We start from the raw sequence: 20,491 nt of genomic DNA, 5'->3' as shown, positions 1-20,491 counted from the left end.
AATTCTGGTATTCCAAAAAAGAAACCGAAAGTAGTGTCTAATGAACGAGTTGAAATGTAAGTATACAATTTAAAACCATTAACCTTATTACCGATGCTAAATTTATTGAGAATATTTATTGTTTTTATAGATCACAAAACAAGTTGCTTGAATTAAAAGGTAAATATGTAGGAAACACTGAAAGTAACCTTGTGCACTTAGATGACAGTCATAATGAATCATTGATTTCCGAGCATCAATCCCCAGAGACAAACCAGAAAGTATTTGACCAAGATTCTTCAGAATTAATTGTGAATTTAAATAGCGATAATGAAGAGGAATTGTTGAGAGAGAAAAAAATAACGTCAGAAGAAAAATACGCTGTAAAAAGTGGCTGTGACGATAAGTGCAAAAAGAAATGTTTACGTACATTTGACGAACAAAATAGACGGTCAATAAATTTGCAATATTGGTCATTGGATAGTAAAGGCAGACGTTTTTTAATTCAAAACTTACTGTCTATTACTGAAGTTCAAAGAAGAACTTGTTCAACAGTATCACGACGTTTAAACACAGTAAAATATCGTCTGAAGGATGTAAATGGTGAATTTGTCGAAGTGTGCAAAACTTTTTTTTTAGCAACATTAGGATACGATAGAAAAAACGACGCAATAATAAAATGTTTAATGCCAAAAAACGAAATTATTCCGAAATATGATAAACGACGCAGATTTGCGAAAAGCTTGGATAAGGAAACAATACGTAGTTTTATAGAAACTTTCAATCCAGCGGTATCTCATTATAGAAGAAAACACGCGCCTAATAAGAGGTAATTTATTAAAAAATTGCTGTTGCATTATGTTCAGGGTGTTATGCAATTCGATAATTTAAAATTCCCGGGTTTTAAAATAATTTCAATTTTAAACTAAAATTGAACAGTAATGAAGTGTATTTTTTCAAACTACATAAAAAGGCATTAAAAATACATAAATTGTCGTAAGATCTTTTATTGTTTTTTCAAATGATTAAAAGTTTCTCTAAAAAATCAAAATTTGACTTTTCTTTTGAAATTCTAAAATACTTGTAACTATTTTTCAAAATCGGCATAAGCATTTTTTTTAATAATTAAAGTAGTATAAAAAATTTAAGATTAATTTTAGTTTTATTTTAGTATACAAAATATAAAAATATCGTTTTTGTTTTGTAGATATAAATAAATAAATAAATAAATTAAAATTAATAAATAATAAATTAGTTAACAAGGAAATAAAGGTAAGATGATTCTGAAATGACCAGATTAAATATCTGATTTCAACGATCCCAATATGAAATATTTTGCATTAATAGATTTATAAAAAACAATCAATAAAAGCAATTGATTAACAAAAATCTATTAATCCAAAACAATTCATAATGGGCACATTGAATGAGGAATTTAATGAGCTTTAAATTAGTATTTTTAAAATTAACGTAAATTTATGTGTTTGTGAAATATTTAATTTTTATTAACTTTTATTAATTAATTAATTTACCTAAAAACAAAAAATGAGATTTTCATACTTATAGTGCGTACTAAAAGTATATATTTTAAGCCTTCCTAAGAAAAAAATATTTTAAAAAATCCCACTCTTGAAAAAAATCAAAATTTTTTTTTGTTTTTCAAACGAAAGGTTAAAAAGTGTTTGAAAAAAATTGTAATTTTATAATATTATATAAGAAAAACATTATGAATAAAAAATTTACGGACTTGACAAAACATTCCCAGTTTTTTCCCGGCTGAACTAAATTCCCGGGGTTTTTCTAGATTTCATGGTTTGCTATAAACACCCTGATGTTATTATGTTTTATTTTTTACAGCATGTAATAAAAAATTTTGTCTGTACAGGTATTTACCTTCAGATTTGACTATACAGTATTTACATGCTCAGTTCTTAGAAAAGTACCCCGACATGAAATGTTCGCTTGAATCGTTCAGAAAAATTGTTTCCGATGACTTAAATATTTCATTCACCAAACTTGGAAATGAAGAATGCGAACATTGCGTATCTTATGAGATGCATAAGCAAAGTCATAATGATAGGAATGATGATCGTCGAACAAAAGAAAATGCTTCTAAGGATAAAATCGAAGAATCAATTGGAACTTCTAATAACTTGTCAGGTAATACCTCGAATACGTCGGAAGATAGTATTTTAACTGAGAATGTACACATTAACAACAATGATAGTAGAGAAAAATGCCGTGATTGTTTGAAATGGGAAAAGCACATGATTCAAGCAACTGAAGCTCGTGAAAATTACAGATTAGATGGGAATTCTGAAAATTTAAATGATAAAAATATGTGTTTTTCAATTGATCTCCAAAAAGTTATAATGCTTCCTCGTATGAATAGCATAAAAAAAGTTTTGTTTACAAAAAGAGTTATAGCTTTTAATGAAAGTTTTGTTCCTGTGGGCAACAATCAAAAGCATTTAAAACCCCATGCAGTAATTTGGGCCGAACCTATTTCAGGGCGAAAGAAAGAGGATATCACAAGCACATTTCATGCATTTCTTCTAAATAATCGCGATGCCGAGGTTATTACCTTATGGCTTGACAATTGTACTGGCCAAAATAAAAATTGGACCCTGTTCACGTTTCTAGTTTATATTATTAATTCAGATGAGATCGCTACTAAAGAAATAACTTTAAAATATTTTGAGCCAGGACACACGTTTATGTCTGCTGACAGTTTTCACCATCAGGTGGAAAAGTCCATGGAAAAAATGCACAACGTTTACGATTTTAATGATTTTCAACAAGCTGTACAGTCTGCGAACTCTGGAAAAGTTAAAGTTATAAATATGAACTTTGAAGATTTTTCTCAATGGAGAGATCACTCGTCTCAATATAAATTGAAAAAACTGAAACCAAGGGTGTATTTACATGATATTTCGATTGTAAAAGTGCAACGTGGAGCACAAATGTTGTACTATGCGAATTCGTTCTCATCATCTTTAAAAGAACTGAATTTTCTAAATAGTAAAGCTTTAAAAACAATTACAAAACCACCTCGAAATGATCAACCTCGCGGTATACCTGAAGAGAAAAAAAGGTCAATTGTTTCTGAACTTTGCCCTTTAATGCCCGAAACTCGTCGTCAGTATTGGATGGACATGCCGAGCAGAAACGATATATTAGATTTAGTTACTGATGTTGAATACTAAAAACAACATATATCGTCAAGATACTTATAGCAATAGCACAATTTTGTGCAATGTGCACCTTATATATTTAAAAAAATATACACATATATATTTTTTTATTTCAATTTAAATTATCTACCTAGCTGAAAGTTATTTGTCGTTATAAATTTCTTAAGAGACTTTAAGTACTTGAAGATTGTTACTACAAAGTATATTCCAATAATAAAAGAGAAAGATATATTTTATATAAATAATAATAAAATAATAAATTATGTTCACATTATACTATCAGTGTCTATTAATTTTTAAACAACCAAGTGTGTTTCACTGTCATTATTATACACAATTGAATTTTATATATATTTTATTAAATTTATATATATATATATTATTATATTTATATATAATTCAGAATAACTTGCATTATTATTTGCAACTAAATAAATAATAATTATGTTTTCTGAACTATAAATAATTTAATTTATATATTATTTCAAGCTAAAAGAGAATTTTTCCCTTTCATTTATTAAAGACCAAAAGTTTTGTTATTTTAAATTCATTATTTAAATAAATAAGTAATAACTTAAAAAACAACCATTTTTATATTAACTATATTTACATTTTTTTAATCTTTATATTTTTTTAAATAAATTAAGCATTAACAATAAAGCTTTGAATGATGGTATTATACTAAAAATTGATTTTACTTTTCTAAGAGTTCAAATTCTACCTCTGAGAGTTTTACACTTGCGCAGTTTTAAAAAAAAGTGAGGTTATGTCAATCGCGAATTTACTATTTAAGTTTTTTTTCATACAGAACTTGAAAATTTCAGACATTTCGCATAAAATACATAATTACAAAGAAATATTATTTTTGTTTTACACTTTCCTGAAAACGCGGGTTCTTTATTTATTAAGATTTTTACTGTTTTATTCAACTTTCGTGAAGATACGATAGCTAATGCCTGTGTCAGAGAATGATCTCCATATCGTAACTACATTTTTATAATAACAACAAATAAAAAAACCCATTTTTCTTGATTTTTTTAAAATTTCACATTTTTTATCCTATTTAAACAGGGGTAATTGATGTGTCATATGATAATTTGTATTATATGTTTAAATAAAAATGTAATGTTGGATCTCCATATTGCCTAATCGGTAGTTACTGCTATTCTTGTTGGGGCGGCAGACTTATTGTGATACATTCTTGGAAACACATATGGAACCGGACATTGTAGTGAAAATGGGTGAAACAACAGCAAAATTATTTATTATTAATGGACAGTATTATTTTATTAACACCAATATTCAAGATAGTTATGATCATACAACAGTGCAACCATCGATTTCCATACCAGTCGAATGGTACGACGAAGAACGTTTTGATTTTATCATTACCTGTTTAAATTTCACCATAGACAAATATTTGCAAAAATGCATGGAAGATGTGCAAGTTCCTCGAGTAGTGTTAAAAATAAATGATGTGTCGGGAGTTTTAAATGTAATAAATAATCAATATGTTTTCATTAAAGATGCAAATTTGTAAAAAAAAAAAAAAAAAAAATAAGTATTTTAAATAATCTATTTTTAATATTCTTAATAATTGTAAAAAAAAAGTATTTTTAAATAATCTATTTTTAATATTCTTAATAATTGTAAATAATTTATAATAAAAAAAATATATTTTTTTATTTTGTATATAAAAAAACATTCTTCTTTTCTTATTAAAAAAAAAACCATTGAAATTTTTTTTTTAATTTAAATATATTATGCATTTTTTTGTAATTATGCTTTTGAAATTATTTTAAAATATATTATGCATTTGAAATTATTTTAAAATATATTATTATGCTTCTTTTGCAATTATGCTTTTTTAAATTATTTTTTAAAAAATTTATGTTATATTATATGAAAAAATTAAATAATTTTAATTTCATTATTGTTTTTAATTTTAAATTTATTATTCTTTTTATTATAATTTATAAATATAAATTTTTTATTTGAATAAACAAAATTTCATTCATTAATTTCAAAGTATAGTATTTCATATACATGTAGCTATACGTCAATCACACATACACACGCATCTCAACGCTCGAGGTATGCTGTACTGCTGTAGCACTCACACACACACAGAAAATTGTGTGTTTACGCTCAAGGCATCGCATGGACTTCTTCGTCTGTCCTCCGCTTCCTCAGCTTCTTTGGTCTCCCCGTTTGCTCCGCTGTCCTCTCGAGGTAATGCTTCGCTCTATGCGTCCGTCCCCCGCTTCATGATCCCCTTGGCTCACGCCGTCCGCCATGCACCACTTGAGATACCTACAAGCTACGTTGAGATTGGAAAATATCTTCAAAATTTCACATTTCCTTTCGAATTTTTAAATTTTTTCTTTTTGATTATTATAATAGAAATATAAATACATGTAAATTGGTAAATTTTCATTAACATTTGTTTTAAAATACATTAAATTTTTTACATTTAATTCAAGCTACGGTAAACTATAAATTAATTAAATATTCTTTTCGCTTTTACAATTAATAAATATATATTATCATAAAAAAAATTTTACAATCAAATAGATTTTTACATCTATTTAGTGAAAGAATAATAAAATGGTATCATTTTACAAATATACATACACTAAAATAAACATAAATGAAAGCGACGGATAAAAAAATCTAATGCTGTGAAATGATGTAATGGCTCAATTGTAATTAATATAAATTTTTACATTGCTTTCTCTTAAATTACTAAAATTTTTGAATAAATTTTTGTAGAAAAAATTATATTACATTCTAGATTATTTATAAAACTATTTCATATAATACAGATATTATATTACCACAGATAAGTGATAAATATTCTGAGGTAGAAAAAAATATGTCCAATTAATATATATATGATACATTTTTTCTTACCTAAGTATATACTCAGTGTTCCTTTATTTTTTTTTAATACATTATAATTTTTTTACTTTTAAATAAAAAAATATAAATTACAAAAAAAAATTTCTTTATTTAATTAAACCTTTTTTTAAATAATGAAATTAACTTTTTTTGTAGATTAATAATTTTTACAATATTAATTAAGTAAAATTACGCTATAAAATTAAAGTTTCTAATTAATTTTTTCTTCTTTTAGAATAATAAAAGATGGTTTTATAAAAAAAAGACATATAATTTTTTTTTACAATTTATTGATTTTTTTTAAAAAACACATGTTTTTTTTTAAAAAAAGTAAACTTAATAATAGACAATAATCTTAATTAAAATATTTTTTTTTTCAACAACCAATGTGATAAAAGTTTTACATTGCGTACAGCACATTGAATTGTACTAATTTTAATAACATTTCGATGATCACAACATGGAGTAATATTACATGATTTATGAATTAGGGTTTGAAGCGATGGGCAATTTATATCCATCATATCAATAATTTGAGTAGATGGTTTAACAAATTTTTTAAGCCACATTTTCTTTTCTAAACCCTTAACGTAAATTTTAGTTGCATTTTTAAAAATATTTTTCATTATAATCTGATGTAATGTATATGGAACATAACCTGAAGACCACATTATACAATGTACATTATTTTCTAACCATCTATTTATTCTTTTATAGTGCGATGTAATACGTTTCCATTCACAAGGAGGTTGAAAGATAAATTTATATGGATTTTGACAATTTTTATTAAGCGTTAGAATCGCTAATTCTTTTATAATAAATTCATTTGTAGGTAATTTGAAACCTTGAACGTCCACTATGTAATCCATTATTCTATCGACTGAAAGTTTTTAATAAAATTTTAACAATTTATATTATTTTTAAATGATTTTTTTAACCCCACCACTAATTGGTCTATATTCGATAATTCTATCATGTAAAATAAGACAATAAGCTGCTGTTTGATCAGGTAAATTTTCCTTAGTTTCAAATTCAAGACGAACGTCAACAGGGCCATATTTTAATGATTCATTTTGTTTTGAACAGTCAATTACAATTAATGGAGCATATTCTAAAAATTCACTTTTTGACAAGTATGGTTGAGGGTCCTTATTATAATAGCTCGCTTGAAAATTTACATACATATCATAGAGAAGAGCATATTGTCTTTTATTAAAATCTAAATTTAAATTTCCATAAGGATAACTTTGATTATTTAAAAATAGTTTTATATTTGTAATTTTACAATGATCAAAATGACTCGCATTTGCTGTATTAAGACTTTTTCGATTAGTTTGAAATCCTATAATTATAAAACGAGGTTTTTCCAATTGCGTTGATGTTTTTACTGTCCATACATGATTTGCTGTTTGTGGTAGTAAAGGATACTCATAGAGTTCCCATGTACGAAAACTTATTGAAATAAGTGGATCTTTCTCAATGTATTTTAACAATTTGAATTTACGAGAATCTGATAAGCGAACATTAGGTAATAACCATTCAATTTTATTAATTGATATGTTAATTTCTTCTTCAGCTGTTTGTTGAATTGCATTCACATCACTTCTTGCTCTTGTTAAAATTAATTCATGTCTAGCATTAACTATAATTTTTTGATAATCTTCAGCAAAACCAAATAAAAGATTAAGCGGTATGGAAATGTCAAAATTGCCTCTATTATCAATAAGAGAAGTGGTTGCATTGCATGTTGGAAACCAACCGGCATTTTCTAAAAATTTACTTTGAGTCCCATAAATTGAAACATAATTTTTCATGAGACTCGTTAGACCAACATTTTTATTTTTATCAATTTCAATAGCATTAAGTTCATAGCGAGCTTCTTCAAATAGATGACAGATGGCATTGTGAATAAATCGTGTTTGTGTAACTGCTGTTCCATTCTCTTTTACCAATTTTCCTTGAATATGTAAATAACTTTTACATGGTAAAAGACAATGGTCCTGATTTTGAACAGCTATTCTAATTTCATCACTATTATTAAATGTTGCTGAAGCATATGGTAAATGAGCGTGAATTTCATAGTGGGCAATAGATTCATCGTAGACAATTGGTTTTTCAATACTTAGCACATCCTCCTCCATTTTCTCTTACAAAAAATATTTAAATTTCTAAAAAGAAAAACAGCAACAAAAATGCAAACGAATTTAAATCTTTTTATTCTCTTTTCTTTTTTTTTGCTTTGTCTGTTTGATCACTTTGAGACCCAGATTTCTCAATAGTTGAATATTTTGAGGTGTTAGCACCTTGACCGGATATTTGTAACTGAACCTTTTCAGGCATTCTGGCTTCTTCTTATAACTGAAACCTAGTTTTCGATTAAAAACAATACCCATTTATAAAGCTTTCACATGCAGTCTAATGGTAATTATTTCACTTTGAAAATTAACAAGATTTCCGTCTTGATCAACAATACGTAATTGAATTTGATCAATGGTCTTGACAGCGATAGGTAAGTAAATGACGTGTGAAGGTACTTCAACTATTTTATATCCTGGTGGGACAGTAGGAAAAAATTCATGAATAGTGTGTACCTTTTGACCATTTATATAAGCACCAGTTGTAATATTACATTCGATTCGTAATGCGTTAACTTTTATAATAGACACTGGTAAATTAGATTCATAAAATTTATTAGCTTTAAGAATTTGAGGTTCAAATCCTAATAATTGAGCTATTGTGTTATCTTTTTGAAAATCAATATCTCGATTGCACAAAATCTCACTGCGTAAAGTATTATTATTTGGCTTAATAAAAAGTTCAATTCCTTTTGGCTTCAGAATATTTCGTAAATAGTGTTGAATATCACCAATTTCGTAGCTACCAGTCGGTATAGTTATTTCTTCTTTATCGACATAGAATTTATTACATCCAAAGTCTACATTTGGAATTGAATTAAAAGTAAGAAATTCAACGAGACCGAGTGCGTAATTCTTATGAGGTAACAATTCAATTGGTGGAAAATACTGTGCTTCCAAGATAGATGACTTGTTTGATAATGTTAAAGTTAATGATTCGTTCATATTGATGGTTAAATTTAGACTAAACGATAAAAGTATCCTAAATCCTTATTTATACAAAATAAAAACATTTTTTAACTCAAGTTGATTACAGAGAAATTTTAGACACAAATGGCCGCATGTATAAGTATCATAATTTTGGTATCTTTTATGATTGTACTTTACATTATTGACATTGAAATACTTTAAGAGATCTTTAGGTGGTTGAAGATTACCAAAACTATCAAAATATATAATGTCATTTTTTTTCTTTTTATAAGACACCCAATGTGTACCAGCTTTATCTTTACTATCTAGATTAACTATTGCTGATTCAAATTTATTAGGCCCCATAGCTGGTAATTCATCACGCATAAAAACACCACGAAAGTGAGGAATTTTTAATATAGAAGCGTATTTAAGTAAATCGTAATCAGTTAATGGTCGCTGAGGTAATTTTACAATTTTGTTTTTCTTTAATTTTTTTTTTTTAAAGCACATTCTAATCCTAATCCTTGTTTGTATGGTTTGAGATAGAGACCTTTTCCCAGAGCTAGAGACTCCATTGCTTTGTTATGACGTTGACTCTCTTCGAGTTGTTTTTTAGCTGCTTTTACATTATTAACTGCTTTAGCTATTCCAGCAGCACCACCAGATAGAGCTCCTATCGCACTAAGCCCAGCAAAAAGTGGCACGAGAAATGGTAAAAAACCACCAACTTTTTTCGGTAATGGTAAAATTCTAGGTTGCTTTACTCTACGTTTTCCACCAGCAGCTTTCACGGCTACTCGTGCACCTTTTAGAGCTGATTTGATTGCAGAATATGTATCAATATTACTAGGTGCAATGGTTTTTTTTGCAGCCAAGACAATATTTCTTAATGGAAATATGGCCTTACTGTTCTTCTTTCTTTTATTCAGCTTAAGTCCCATTTTCAATTTTGTTTTTGTTTTCTTTTTTTTAAGCTTAAGTCCCATTCCTAATTTTGTTTTTATCTTCATGGCATTTGCAACTGCAAAAGCTGCTGCTTTTTCACCAAGATTTGCGTCACTAGCGAGTACACGACGCCAAGCTTTTTCAGAAAGTACTCTGTCAGCTGCGTGTCTATTTTCTAGATTATGTTTATTCTGCGAGTAAGCGATGTCGTGTTCCTTACAAGCTTGATCGAGAGGATTAATTCCAGGATCACCGCGTGCTAATCGTTTTACTAATTTCGTTCCAGGTCCACAGTACTGATAACCAGGAATATGTAGTTCAACGGGTAAATTATTGATAATTTTATTAAAAAGACCTTTACCACGTTTGATAGGTTTTCGATTACTGATTGCTTGTTTCTTTACACGCATGTTTATATTCATTTAATGTTCTTTTCAAGACTGAAGTGAAAAAGTATAAAAGCGATGTATTTATAGTATTTTGGGTCAGTTCAATGTGAAATTTCAACCTGGAAGGTTAGATTAGATCCAGCGTTTCTTGCTGAATTAGAGAGTTGGTTTTACTTAGATCCAGCATTTCTTGCTGAATTAGAGAGAATATTCTTTCTAATGATCTTCCTTCATTCTAAGAAAAACCTATGACAGTAATAGTCAATTATACAACCAATTCATAATCCTATGATGATGGTGGAATCCAGTGCTTCAAACTCCCTCCTCCTCCTCAACAAAATCAAAATCGAGATACAAAAACTCATGGCAATCAAAAAGTACAAATATATAAATACATCTTCTTTACTAGAGAGAGGCCTATCATAAACTGACACAAAAATCAATAAAAGCCTCGTATTTATAGTTTTTACCTCAGTACTCATCAAGATGGAATTTAAAACACAATTAACAAAATTACCTGTTACAAATTTTGATAAAATAATGCAACAAAAATCGGAAAATAAACGTCATGGAAATTTATTACCTAATACAGTGCGAACAATTTTTTGTGGCCCATCCAATTGTGGAAAAACAAATGCCTTACTTGCTTTACTATTACATCCAAATGGATTACGTTTTGAAAATGTCTACATCTTCTCCAAATCCTTGAGTCAACCAAAATATAAATTTTTAGAAAAGACTCTTCAATTAGTTGAGAATATTGAGTATTTTCCATTTCAAGATTATGAAAAGGTTATACAACCGAATGAAGCTCAACCAAATTCTACAATTGTTTTTGATGATGTCGCATGTGATAAGCAGGACAGAATTCGAGAATTTTTTTCAATGGGTCGTCATAGACTTATTGATTGTTTTTATTTATGTCAAACTTATACACGAATTCCAAAACATTTAATTCGCGACAACGTTAATTTTTTGGTAATATTTAAACAAGATGAAGTAAATCTTAAACATATCTATGACGATCACATTAACACAGATATGACTTACACACAATTTCGAGATTTATGTTCATCTTGTTGGAAAAGTAATAAATACGGCTTTGTTGTTATTGATAAAGACAGTGAACTTAATTTTGGTAGATACAGAAAGGGTTTTGATTGTTTCATAAAAGTTTGTACTGATTAAAAAAACGCTTAGTTAGAATTGAGACTTTGTTTAATCAAGATGTCATCTTTAAGGGCTGACCATATTCATAAACAAAAAGACCTCGCTCAAAATTTGGCAAAAGCTAGCGAGGCAATTCGAAGAAAACATAAATTACTAAAATTAAGTAAAGAGTCTTTTGAACAAACATTAGGAGATACTTTTAAACCCATTGTTAATCCTCTGGAAAAGTTAGTTGGTGATATTGAAATTTTTAAAACAATTGATGGTATTAAAAAAGAGAAAACAAATGTAAAAAATGAAGAATTGAAAAAAAAAGAATTTGACAGTTATAACGATGATAATGTAAATGAAGAATCATTTAAATCAGCAACATTTGAAGAAAATCAATCGAATCCTCTAGAATTAACAAATCAAGAAATTCCAGTAGCACATTCTACACCATCAACTGATGAGAATACCAGAGCATATCTTACTCTTTTAAATCAAAGAAGTAAAGATATTGATACTGTATACGGTGTACGAAAATTAACGAAAGATAGATTAATGATTGGTAATTCTACGATAAGTTTTAGTCAAAATTATATTCATATTGGTAACATGACATTTCCCATTAGTGATGGGTTGCTTGAGCTTCTTTTTAAAAAAAATCCTAGTGTATCTGCTATAAGTGCGGAAGATCTTGAAAATTATAAATCAATTATTTTACTGACAAACGCACATAAAAAACATTACAGCGAGGATGGTGATATACGCACGAGTAAATCCTTTAAATTTAAACATTTTATTGAAAAATTCTTATCTACTTCTAGAAAAAGTGGTGATAAGAACTTTTCAGGTAGAGGTATCCCAGAGTATATGATTGCTCGAGAAGGAAATAAATTTGATTATATCTATTGGGATGATCCAAATGAATTGGTTGATCGATTACGTTTATTGTTAGCATCTGAAGCAGCAGGAAATTCAAGTCACAATAATGAAATTATGTCCATCATTGAGGAACTGCGAGAAGCTAATATTATTTATTAATGATGGTTAATTGAAAAATACATTAGTTAAACAATGTCTCTCGACGTATTTGGACGTTCCTTTAAAAGAAGTGATAATTCAATTCGAGGACCTCCCGGTGTTGGCTTCAAGGTCACCCCTGAAGGACACTTTAACATTGAAAATAAAAAATTATGTAATGTAGCGGAAGCTTCAGAAAACAATGATGCTGTAAACTTAAAATTAGTGCAAAATTTATTAGAAAAAAATGCAGAAGAATTTTATAATATTATTACAATTTTAAGACAACAAGTTAATAATACTACATCCGCCATTACAAAACTAACTTTTAATTTTGATAAAGAGTTTTTTGAAAACTTTAAAAACGAATATGATGAATTAGATAAACGAGTGTTCTTGAACTCTGAATTTATTTCTCAATTCGAATACAGACTAAGAGCGCTTGAAAAGAAATGAACGCGGAAAAAGAAGCTCTCGTTAAAGAATTACACAAGCCTACGAGAAAAAATTATTTAAGACGAAAATTTGATATACGAGCAATCGATGAAACTTGGCAAGCCGATCTTGTAGAAATGACAACATATGCGAAGGAAAATAAAGGCTACAAATATATTTTAACTGTCATCGATATTTTCTCTAAATTTGGCTGGGCTGTTCCTGTAAAGAATAAAACTGGTGAAGATGTTGCTGCTGCAATGAAGTCGGTGCTGAATCAAAAGCGTGTACCAAAAAATTTACACGTTGATCAAGGAAAAGAATTTTACAATACTCACTTTAAAAATCTTATGGAAAAATATAAAATAAATATGTACTCTACGTACAGCAATTTAAAAGCGTCAATTTGTGAACGATTTAATCGTACCATAAAAAACAAAATGTGGATGCAATTTAGTTTACAGGGACATTATAATTGGTTAAATATTTTATCTAACTTAATTTCATCTTATAATAATACTAAACATCGAACAATTAAATTAAAACCAAAAGATGTAAATAAAAATAATGAAAAAACAATTTTATTCAATGTATATAAAAGATTTCTTGTAAATACTTTGAAAAAGAGACCAAAATTTAATATAGGAGATAAAGTTAGAATAAGTAAACTAAAACATGTTTTTGAAAAAGGCTATACACCAAACTGGACGACAGAAATTTTTACAGTTGATTGTATAAATAATACTACACCAATAACATACTTATTAAAAGATTATCAAAATATTCCAGTATTAGGTAATTTTTATGAAGAAGAACTTGCAAATGTAAAGCATTCAGATATTTATTTAATTGAAAAAGTATTAAAAAAACGTAAAAATCGAATATATGTAAAGTGGTTAGGCTTCGATAATTCTCATAATTCATGGATAAATAAAGATGATATGTAAAAGGGTTTTTTTTTAAATAAATAAAGTAAAAAATAAATTAAATTATTTATTGAATATTTATTTAACCTTTTCAAAAAATTTCACATTAAATATTAATTATAATTAACATAGTTATTAATTTTTTTTAATATAAACTAACATAAATAAAATATTAATTTATCATAAAAAATAATAATATAACTTAATTCTTCTTTGTTGTTCCTCGGTCCAATCATCACCAGCTACTTATTGATGTTATCTTCGATTATTTGATAATTTTCCAATACTATAGCTAAAACATCATATTCTGCTTCTCTCAAGCTTTTTAGAAGATTTTTATAAGCGTCAGGACCTCGTGTTTTAATTGTTAAAAAAATATCTCTAACAGTATCCAAATCATTTAAATTTTTCTAGAAAAAAATTATATGCATAAGATATACAATACATTAAACAATAAAAAAGTTATTATTATTATTATTAATAGAATGTAAATCACTTTACTTACTTTCCAAATTGGAATGTTGCAATCATCTCTATTGTATATTTTATTTTTTAATAATAGAGGCCAAAGAATATTCATATCAATGTACAAAATAAGTTCCTCACACAATTGATCCAATTTTTTACGATGAATTTCTTCCATTTTTTTTCCTCTTCAAATTACATTGAATTTATGTTAAAATTTTGTATATAAATTAAAACTTCTACACAAATTTTCTTCAAGTGAAAGGTAATGATTTCACAAAAAAGTATTTCAATAATTATAGAAATTTGAAAATTATTCTTTAATAATATTCTTTCTAATAATTTTAAAGAGTTTTTGTGAATTATTTTTTCCAGGGTTTTTAAATTTTGTAAATCCAATCGTTGACAAATAACTTCTGCAATTGTTTTAATAATGCTCGACTTTATATATTGTAATGGTAGAAATTGTAGTGCTTTTATTCTTTGTTTTATACAAAGATTAAGTTGTTTTAAAACAAGAAATGTTTCAAATTGAAATGAAAATGAATTAGACCAAACTACTTCTTGTTCATTTGTTCTTTTCACATAAACAAATCGATTATTTAAATAAGTAACAAATTTCAAACTAAATACACCACAGTTTGCTTCATGAGGTTCCACTTTATTATTAAAAAATTCATTAATTTCGAAGAAATAACTGTTAAAATATTCCCACTCTTCTTCTGAAAAAGAGATTGATGTTTGTGGATGGCTGCTTGTTAGCTTTACTTTTATAGATAAATTATTTTTTAATTCAGCACCGATAATTATTTGTTTTGTGAAAGAAGAATTTAAATTATAAATTGTAGAAAGTAGTAACTGATGTTTTTTTTTTTTTTTTTTTTTTTTTTTTTTTTTTTTTTTTTTTTTTTTTTTTTTTTTTTTTTTTTTTTTTAGTCTATTTTTGAAACAAATTCAAAAAAATTATAATTTCCACCTTTAAACTTCAATTGCAATTCTCCTTTTTCTGCTGCTTTTCTCAGTTCAGTAAATGAATCTTGATCACTTTCAAACACTTTGAACATTCGTTGTGGTAAAAAAATTACATATGAATTATCTATTTCAGCGACAATTTTAGGTCCATATTTTGTATCAATGTTTTTTAAATCTGTAACATTATAAAATTCATCTACTATTAAATCTTTTAGTTTTTTGATTGGCAGAAAACTAGCTGCTCTATTCACTTTTTTTAGTTTACTCTCCATTATTTTTTATTCTTTTTTAATAAGAATTATTAAATATATTTTTAAAATAATATTTTATATAAAACTGGAGCTGTACTTCGTTAAAAAGTTAAAAACGTTTAAAAGATTTATTTTAATTTATCAGAAAAATAAGAAAAGCACATCAAGAGCAAATGAGACTTAACAAAAACTGAATGAAAAGTATATGTCTACTGCTCGCCTTTTATACCCTTTAATTTCTATTCATCTTCTTTTAATAAATATATTTTATCCTTTTTTAACTGGTACGCATTAAATAAACTTAATAATTTTTCTCAGAAACATAATATATATATATATATATTTTATAGAGAATGACGCATTCTAATATTTGCAGGTGGTGCTTTTTTCGCATCTAATACACATATAATGCGTATTAAATAAATAATTTAAATTATTTTTCTTAGAATAAAATACTAAGCGAAATTTATACGCCATAGAATTTGCGCATTAAATAAACAAAATTCTCAGGTGGTGTTTTTCACATCTAATATTTAATAAAAAAATTATTTACATTATTTTATTCTCAGAAAAAATAATGAGCAATATTTTTTATATCAAATAATATAACGTCTTTTATTTATTTATTTATTTATTTATTTAGAACATAACGGGACATGCCCTTTCGTACAAAAGTACTCCTAAATTCTAATAGTTACGTAAGTAACAATACAAAATATAAAATATTAACTAAATCTAGGTAGGCGCTATAATGGCTAAAGTTCATTATAAGTTTATACAGTAAAGAATAACATAAATCAAATTACATTATTATCAAAAGAGAAGATTAATTTTCGATAAATAGAATCTGCTTTACCATTATATCAATTAATTTCAAAAATAATTGTTATTGTTCAATAATACTGATTTTATCTAAATCACAATGTCTACGTTTAGTTCTGTATGTATTTAATGTATGTCTTAAATTAAAATCTCAATTGCAAATAATTATGCAACTTTTGAAAAAAAAATTTTTTTGTTACAAATACATTTAAAAATCTTTTTCTATACTTACCATTAATCCTCTAAATATAATATAAACTTTTCACTAACACCTATTTATTTTACTTATAATTATAATTATAAGTTTCACAATTTTTGTTGAAAAAAAATTTTTTTTTTCAAAGGAGAGGGGTGGGGGACGTTCATTAAAAAAAAAAAATCGTTCTCTATTTGGTTTTTTATTTTTTTTCTCATTTAGCACGGATTTGAACCAATTTTTTTTTCAGTGTCGGTAAGTGTCGGTTACAGGTTTCTTGGCGTAGAACCGGCACAGTATATCTACTTTTCAGAGAGAGCAGTTGAAATTTTGAAACTGAAATATGATCAAATTAATGCACTTATTTATGGAGTAGGGGGGCAACCAGTTGGTGTTGCAAAAAAGCTGGCTCATTTTCAGTTCCTACCTAAGGAAAAGGGCTGCAAAGCTCTAACTTTGCAAGCTCTAGTTTTATATGAACCCACCTCCTATCACCCACCCACTAAACCGGATTTCATTTCTAATTCAGATTTAAAGGCTTTATCATTGGCCGATCCAGATCCATTCAGTGACCTTCCAGTAGATTTTATTCTAGGCGCAGACAAGCTTGGTTCTTGCTTGCTACCAGGTCTTAAACACAACGTTTTTGGCAGTCTAACAGCGTAAGCCACAATTTTTGGCTGGATTATTTTAGGGTTAATCGATGCTTCTTTAACACCTTCTGTTCTTTCTTTGAATGCTAATGTCAAGATTTCAACCGAAGAATTGCATGATGCAGTTGTGCGTTTTTGGAATTTGAAAGAAATACCTACTGCTCCATCTTTGACAGAGGAGCAATTGAAATGTAAAGAACATTTTAACTCGACTTTCAAACGCTTATTAAGTGGTAGATATATGGTTCGATTGCCATTTAAAAGTGGTCCACCTATAAATATAGGTCAGTCATTCGGAAGAACAAAAATGATTTTGGATAGAGTTTTACGTCGCTTAAGGGGAAAGCCGAAACAATTTGAAATGTATAAGGATTTTTTATCAGAATATCGCGAGTTAGGTCATATGCGTTTAGTAGAGGAGACCGAGTTTGACAAGTCTTCTCAAACTGTTTATATACCACACCATGCTATTCTTCGAGAGAGTAGTTTGACAACTAAATTAAGGGTTGTTTTTAATGCGTCAAGTCTCACTCCAAATAATACTTCTCTAAACTCACATTTTTACATTGGTCCACCATTATTGAATGATCTAGTTTCTATTTTAATTAATTGGCGCAAATATCGCTACGTTCTTGTAGCCGTCGCAGAAAAAATGTTTCGACAAATAGTAATCGATCCAAGAGACGTAGATTATCAACGGATCTTGTGTAAAAACTCTGAAGGTCAATTGTTAGCTTATCAACTTTTAACAGTTACTTATGGTACGGCATGCGCCCCATACTTAGCCAACAGAGTAGTCAAACAGTTAGCTCAAGATGAAGGTATGAACTTTCCGTTAGCAAGGCCTATAATTGAGGAGAATATCTACGTTGATGATGTTTTCTTTGGAAAGGACGATTTCGGAACAGCTAAAGAAACAAAGGATCAAGTAGTTAATTTAATGAAAAGTGGGGGTTTTTATTTGCGTAAGTGGGCCTCGAATAATAATGCTTTATTAAGTGATTGCACCTCACACAATCATGAACGAGCTTTAGATGAACAATCAATTGAGGGCACATCTTTGAAAGTTCTAGGCTTAGGTTGGGATCCCTCGTTGGATTGTTTTCGAATTGGAGTTAGTTTGGAATTAATTGATATTCCTACGAAAAGAACGGTTTTGTCAGTTATCGCAAAATTGTATGATCCACTTGGTTGGATAGCTCCTGTTGTTGTTACTGCAAAACTTATTATGCAGGAATTGTGGTTGCGTAAATTGGATTGGGACGAGAAATTGACACCTGATTTATTGAAACAGTGGTTTGAGTACTATAATTAGTTAGAAGTTCTAAAAAATCTAGAAATACCACGTTGGGTAGGTGCAGTTGTAACTAATTCAAATAGTGAACTGCACGGATTCGCAGATGCATCCAATCGTGCCTACGCGGCTAATATTTACCTTCGTGTTATCGATGATTCCAATAAAGTTCATACTACTCTTTTAATTTCGAAATCCAGAATCGCACCAATTACACCGGTTAGTATACCTCGTCTGGAATTGTGTGCTGCAGTTCTATTATCAAAGCTCATGAAATATGGCCTAGAGAAATTGAAATTCCAAGGTGTTCCTCATTATTGTTTCACTGATTCAAGTGTTGTTTTAGCGTGGTTGGAAAAACATCCCTCTACATGGAAAACCTTTGTGGCCAATAGAGTGGCATTAATTGACGAATTAATTCCTCAAGCACAGTGGCTTCACGTTACTACTGAGAATAATGCGGCCGATTGCGCGTCTAGGGGTTTAATGCCGACAGAATTGCTCGATCATTCTTTGTTGTGGGGAGGGCCTGAGTGGCTTTCTCATGAATTGAAAAAACTTCCAAAAAGTGATAAATCGATCTTTAAATCAACTGAATTGGAAAAGAAAACAGTAAAATCGCATTTTGCACAGAGTGATCAGACTTCTTATCAAGAAATTACTGATAGATTTTCATCTTGGCCTAAGTTGCTACGAGTCATGACTTATTGTTTTAGATTTACTAATATAATTAAAAATTTTAAGTTAAATTCAAGCTACAAACCTTCTTCAATTACTACCTCAGAAATTGAGCAAACGCGTGTGTTTTTTATAAAACTAATACAAAGGGAATTTTTTTAATCTGAACTAAAGGAATTAAAAAATCAAAAGACTTTGACAATGAAATCTTCTATTAAAATTCTGAGTCCTTTCATTGATTCATGTGGGATTCTTCGGTTGGGAGGTCGTTTAAAAAATGCTCCAATTAGGTATGATGAAAAGCATCCCATAATTCTGCCAAGGCATAAAATTAGTGAATTAATTGCACATCATGCTCATGTCAGATGTTTGCATGGAGGTCTTCAGTTAACCTTGTATACATTGCGGCAAAACTATTGGTTCATTGGGGCACTTTCTTCGGTTAAATCAATTATTAATAAATGCGTTGTATGCGTCAGACAAAGGGCAGCTGTTAGTCAACAGCTTATGGGCGATTTGCCTGACTTTCGAGTCACTCCCAATCGACCTTTCAGTCATACAGGAGTTGACTATGCTGGCCCTTTCGAAGTGATATTGAGCCCAGGTCGAGGTTGTAAAACTCGAAAGGCGTATATAGCTTTATTTGTCTGTTGTTGCACTCGAGCGATCCATCTTGAACTTGTTTCCGATCATTCGTCAGCAGCTTTTTTGGCTGCGTTTCAGCGTTTCGTTTCCAGAAGAGGTAAACCATCTAATGTTTATAGTGATAACGGTCGTAATTTTGTGGGAACTGAGAGAGGTAAAACTGCATCTTATGCAATTGAAAGCTGATGCTGATTTGCATAACAAACTGACTACTGATGGGGTTTTATGGCATTTTATACCTCCAAATGCTCCGCATTTTGGAGGGTTATGGGAAGCCGGAGTAAAAAGTGTAAAGTATCATTTACGAAGAATTATCGGCCTTCATAAATTTACCTTTGAAGAGTTTTACACAATACTTACTCGAGTGGAGGCTACTTTAAATTCGCGTCCTATTGCTTCTCTCTCTGTAGATGCTGGGGATTTTTCTTATTTAACACCGGGTCATTTTTTAATTGGTGCACCAATCACTTGCATTCCTGAGCCGTCGCTTGAATTTACTCCCGAAAATCGCTTAACTCGTTGGG

At 28.6% G+C, this 20,491-nt stretch overlaps 3 protein-coding genes across 4 annotated transcripts in view; 1 reads left to right on the top strand and 2 right to left on the bottom strand.

The window, feature by feature from the left end:
* LOC127278979 (alpha-glucosidase-like) overlaps positions 1–20,491 on the bottom strand; it is a 94,704-nt gene that overhangs the window by 46,940 nt on the left and 27,273 nt on the right. The gene's annotated exons all lie outside the window — the stretch shown is intronic.
* LOC127278982 (uncharacterized) lies at positions 14,092–15,925 on the bottom strand. The gene is made up of 2 exons (XM_051300998.1): positions 14,497–15,925; positions 14,092–14,401 (listed from the first exon to the last, which is right to left on the bottom strand). Exons 1-2 carry the CDS (start codon positions 14,632–14,634, stop codon positions 14,234–14,236), a joined length of 306 nt encoding a protein of 101 aa, XP_051156955.1. The 5' UTR covers positions 14,635–15,925; the 3' UTR covers positions 14,092–14,233.
* On the top strand, positions 16,602–20,153 carry LOC127278883 (uncharacterized). Its single transcript, XM_051300814.1, has 5 exons — positions 16,602–16,623; positions 16,948–17,325; positions 17,392–18,597; positions 18,688–19,278; positions 19,588–20,153. The coding sequence occupies exons 1-5, from the start codon at positions 16,602–16,604 to the stop codon at positions 20,151–20,153; spliced, it is 2,763 nt and encodes a 920-aa protein (XP_051156771.1).

Source organism: Leptopilina boulardi, unplaced genomic scaffold, assembly GCF_019393585.1.
Source record: "Leptopilina boulardi isolate dan_hultmark-lab unplaced genomic scaffold, ZJU_Lbou_2.1 LbouV2_213, whole genome shotgun sequence".
NCBI lineage: Eukaryota > Metazoa > Arthropoda > Insecta > Hymenoptera > Figitidae > Leptopilina > Leptopilina boulardi.
This window is presented reverse-complemented; position numbering and strand designations above follow the sequence as displayed.

Coding starts and splice junctions, on each gene's coding strand:
- LOC127278883 (XM_051300814.1), top strand. CDS start 16,602: ATGTCTACGTTTAGTTCTGTAT. Junction 16,624..16,947: donor GTCTACGTTTAGTTCTGTAT/GTATTTAATGTA, acceptor TTTTTTTTTCAG/TGTCGGTAAGTGTCGGTTAC. Junction 17,326..17,391: donor TGGTTCTTGCTTGCTACCAG/GTCTTAAACACA, acceptor GGATTATTTTAG/GGTTAATCGATGCTTCTTTA.
- LOC127278982 (XM_051300998.1), bottom strand. CDS start 14,634: ATGGAAGAAATTCATCGTAAAAAATTGGATCAATTGTGTGAGGAACTT. Junction 14,402..14,496: donor GCAACATTCCAATTTGGAAA/GTAAGTAAAGTG, acceptor ATTTTTTTCTAG/AAAAATTTAAATGATTTGGA.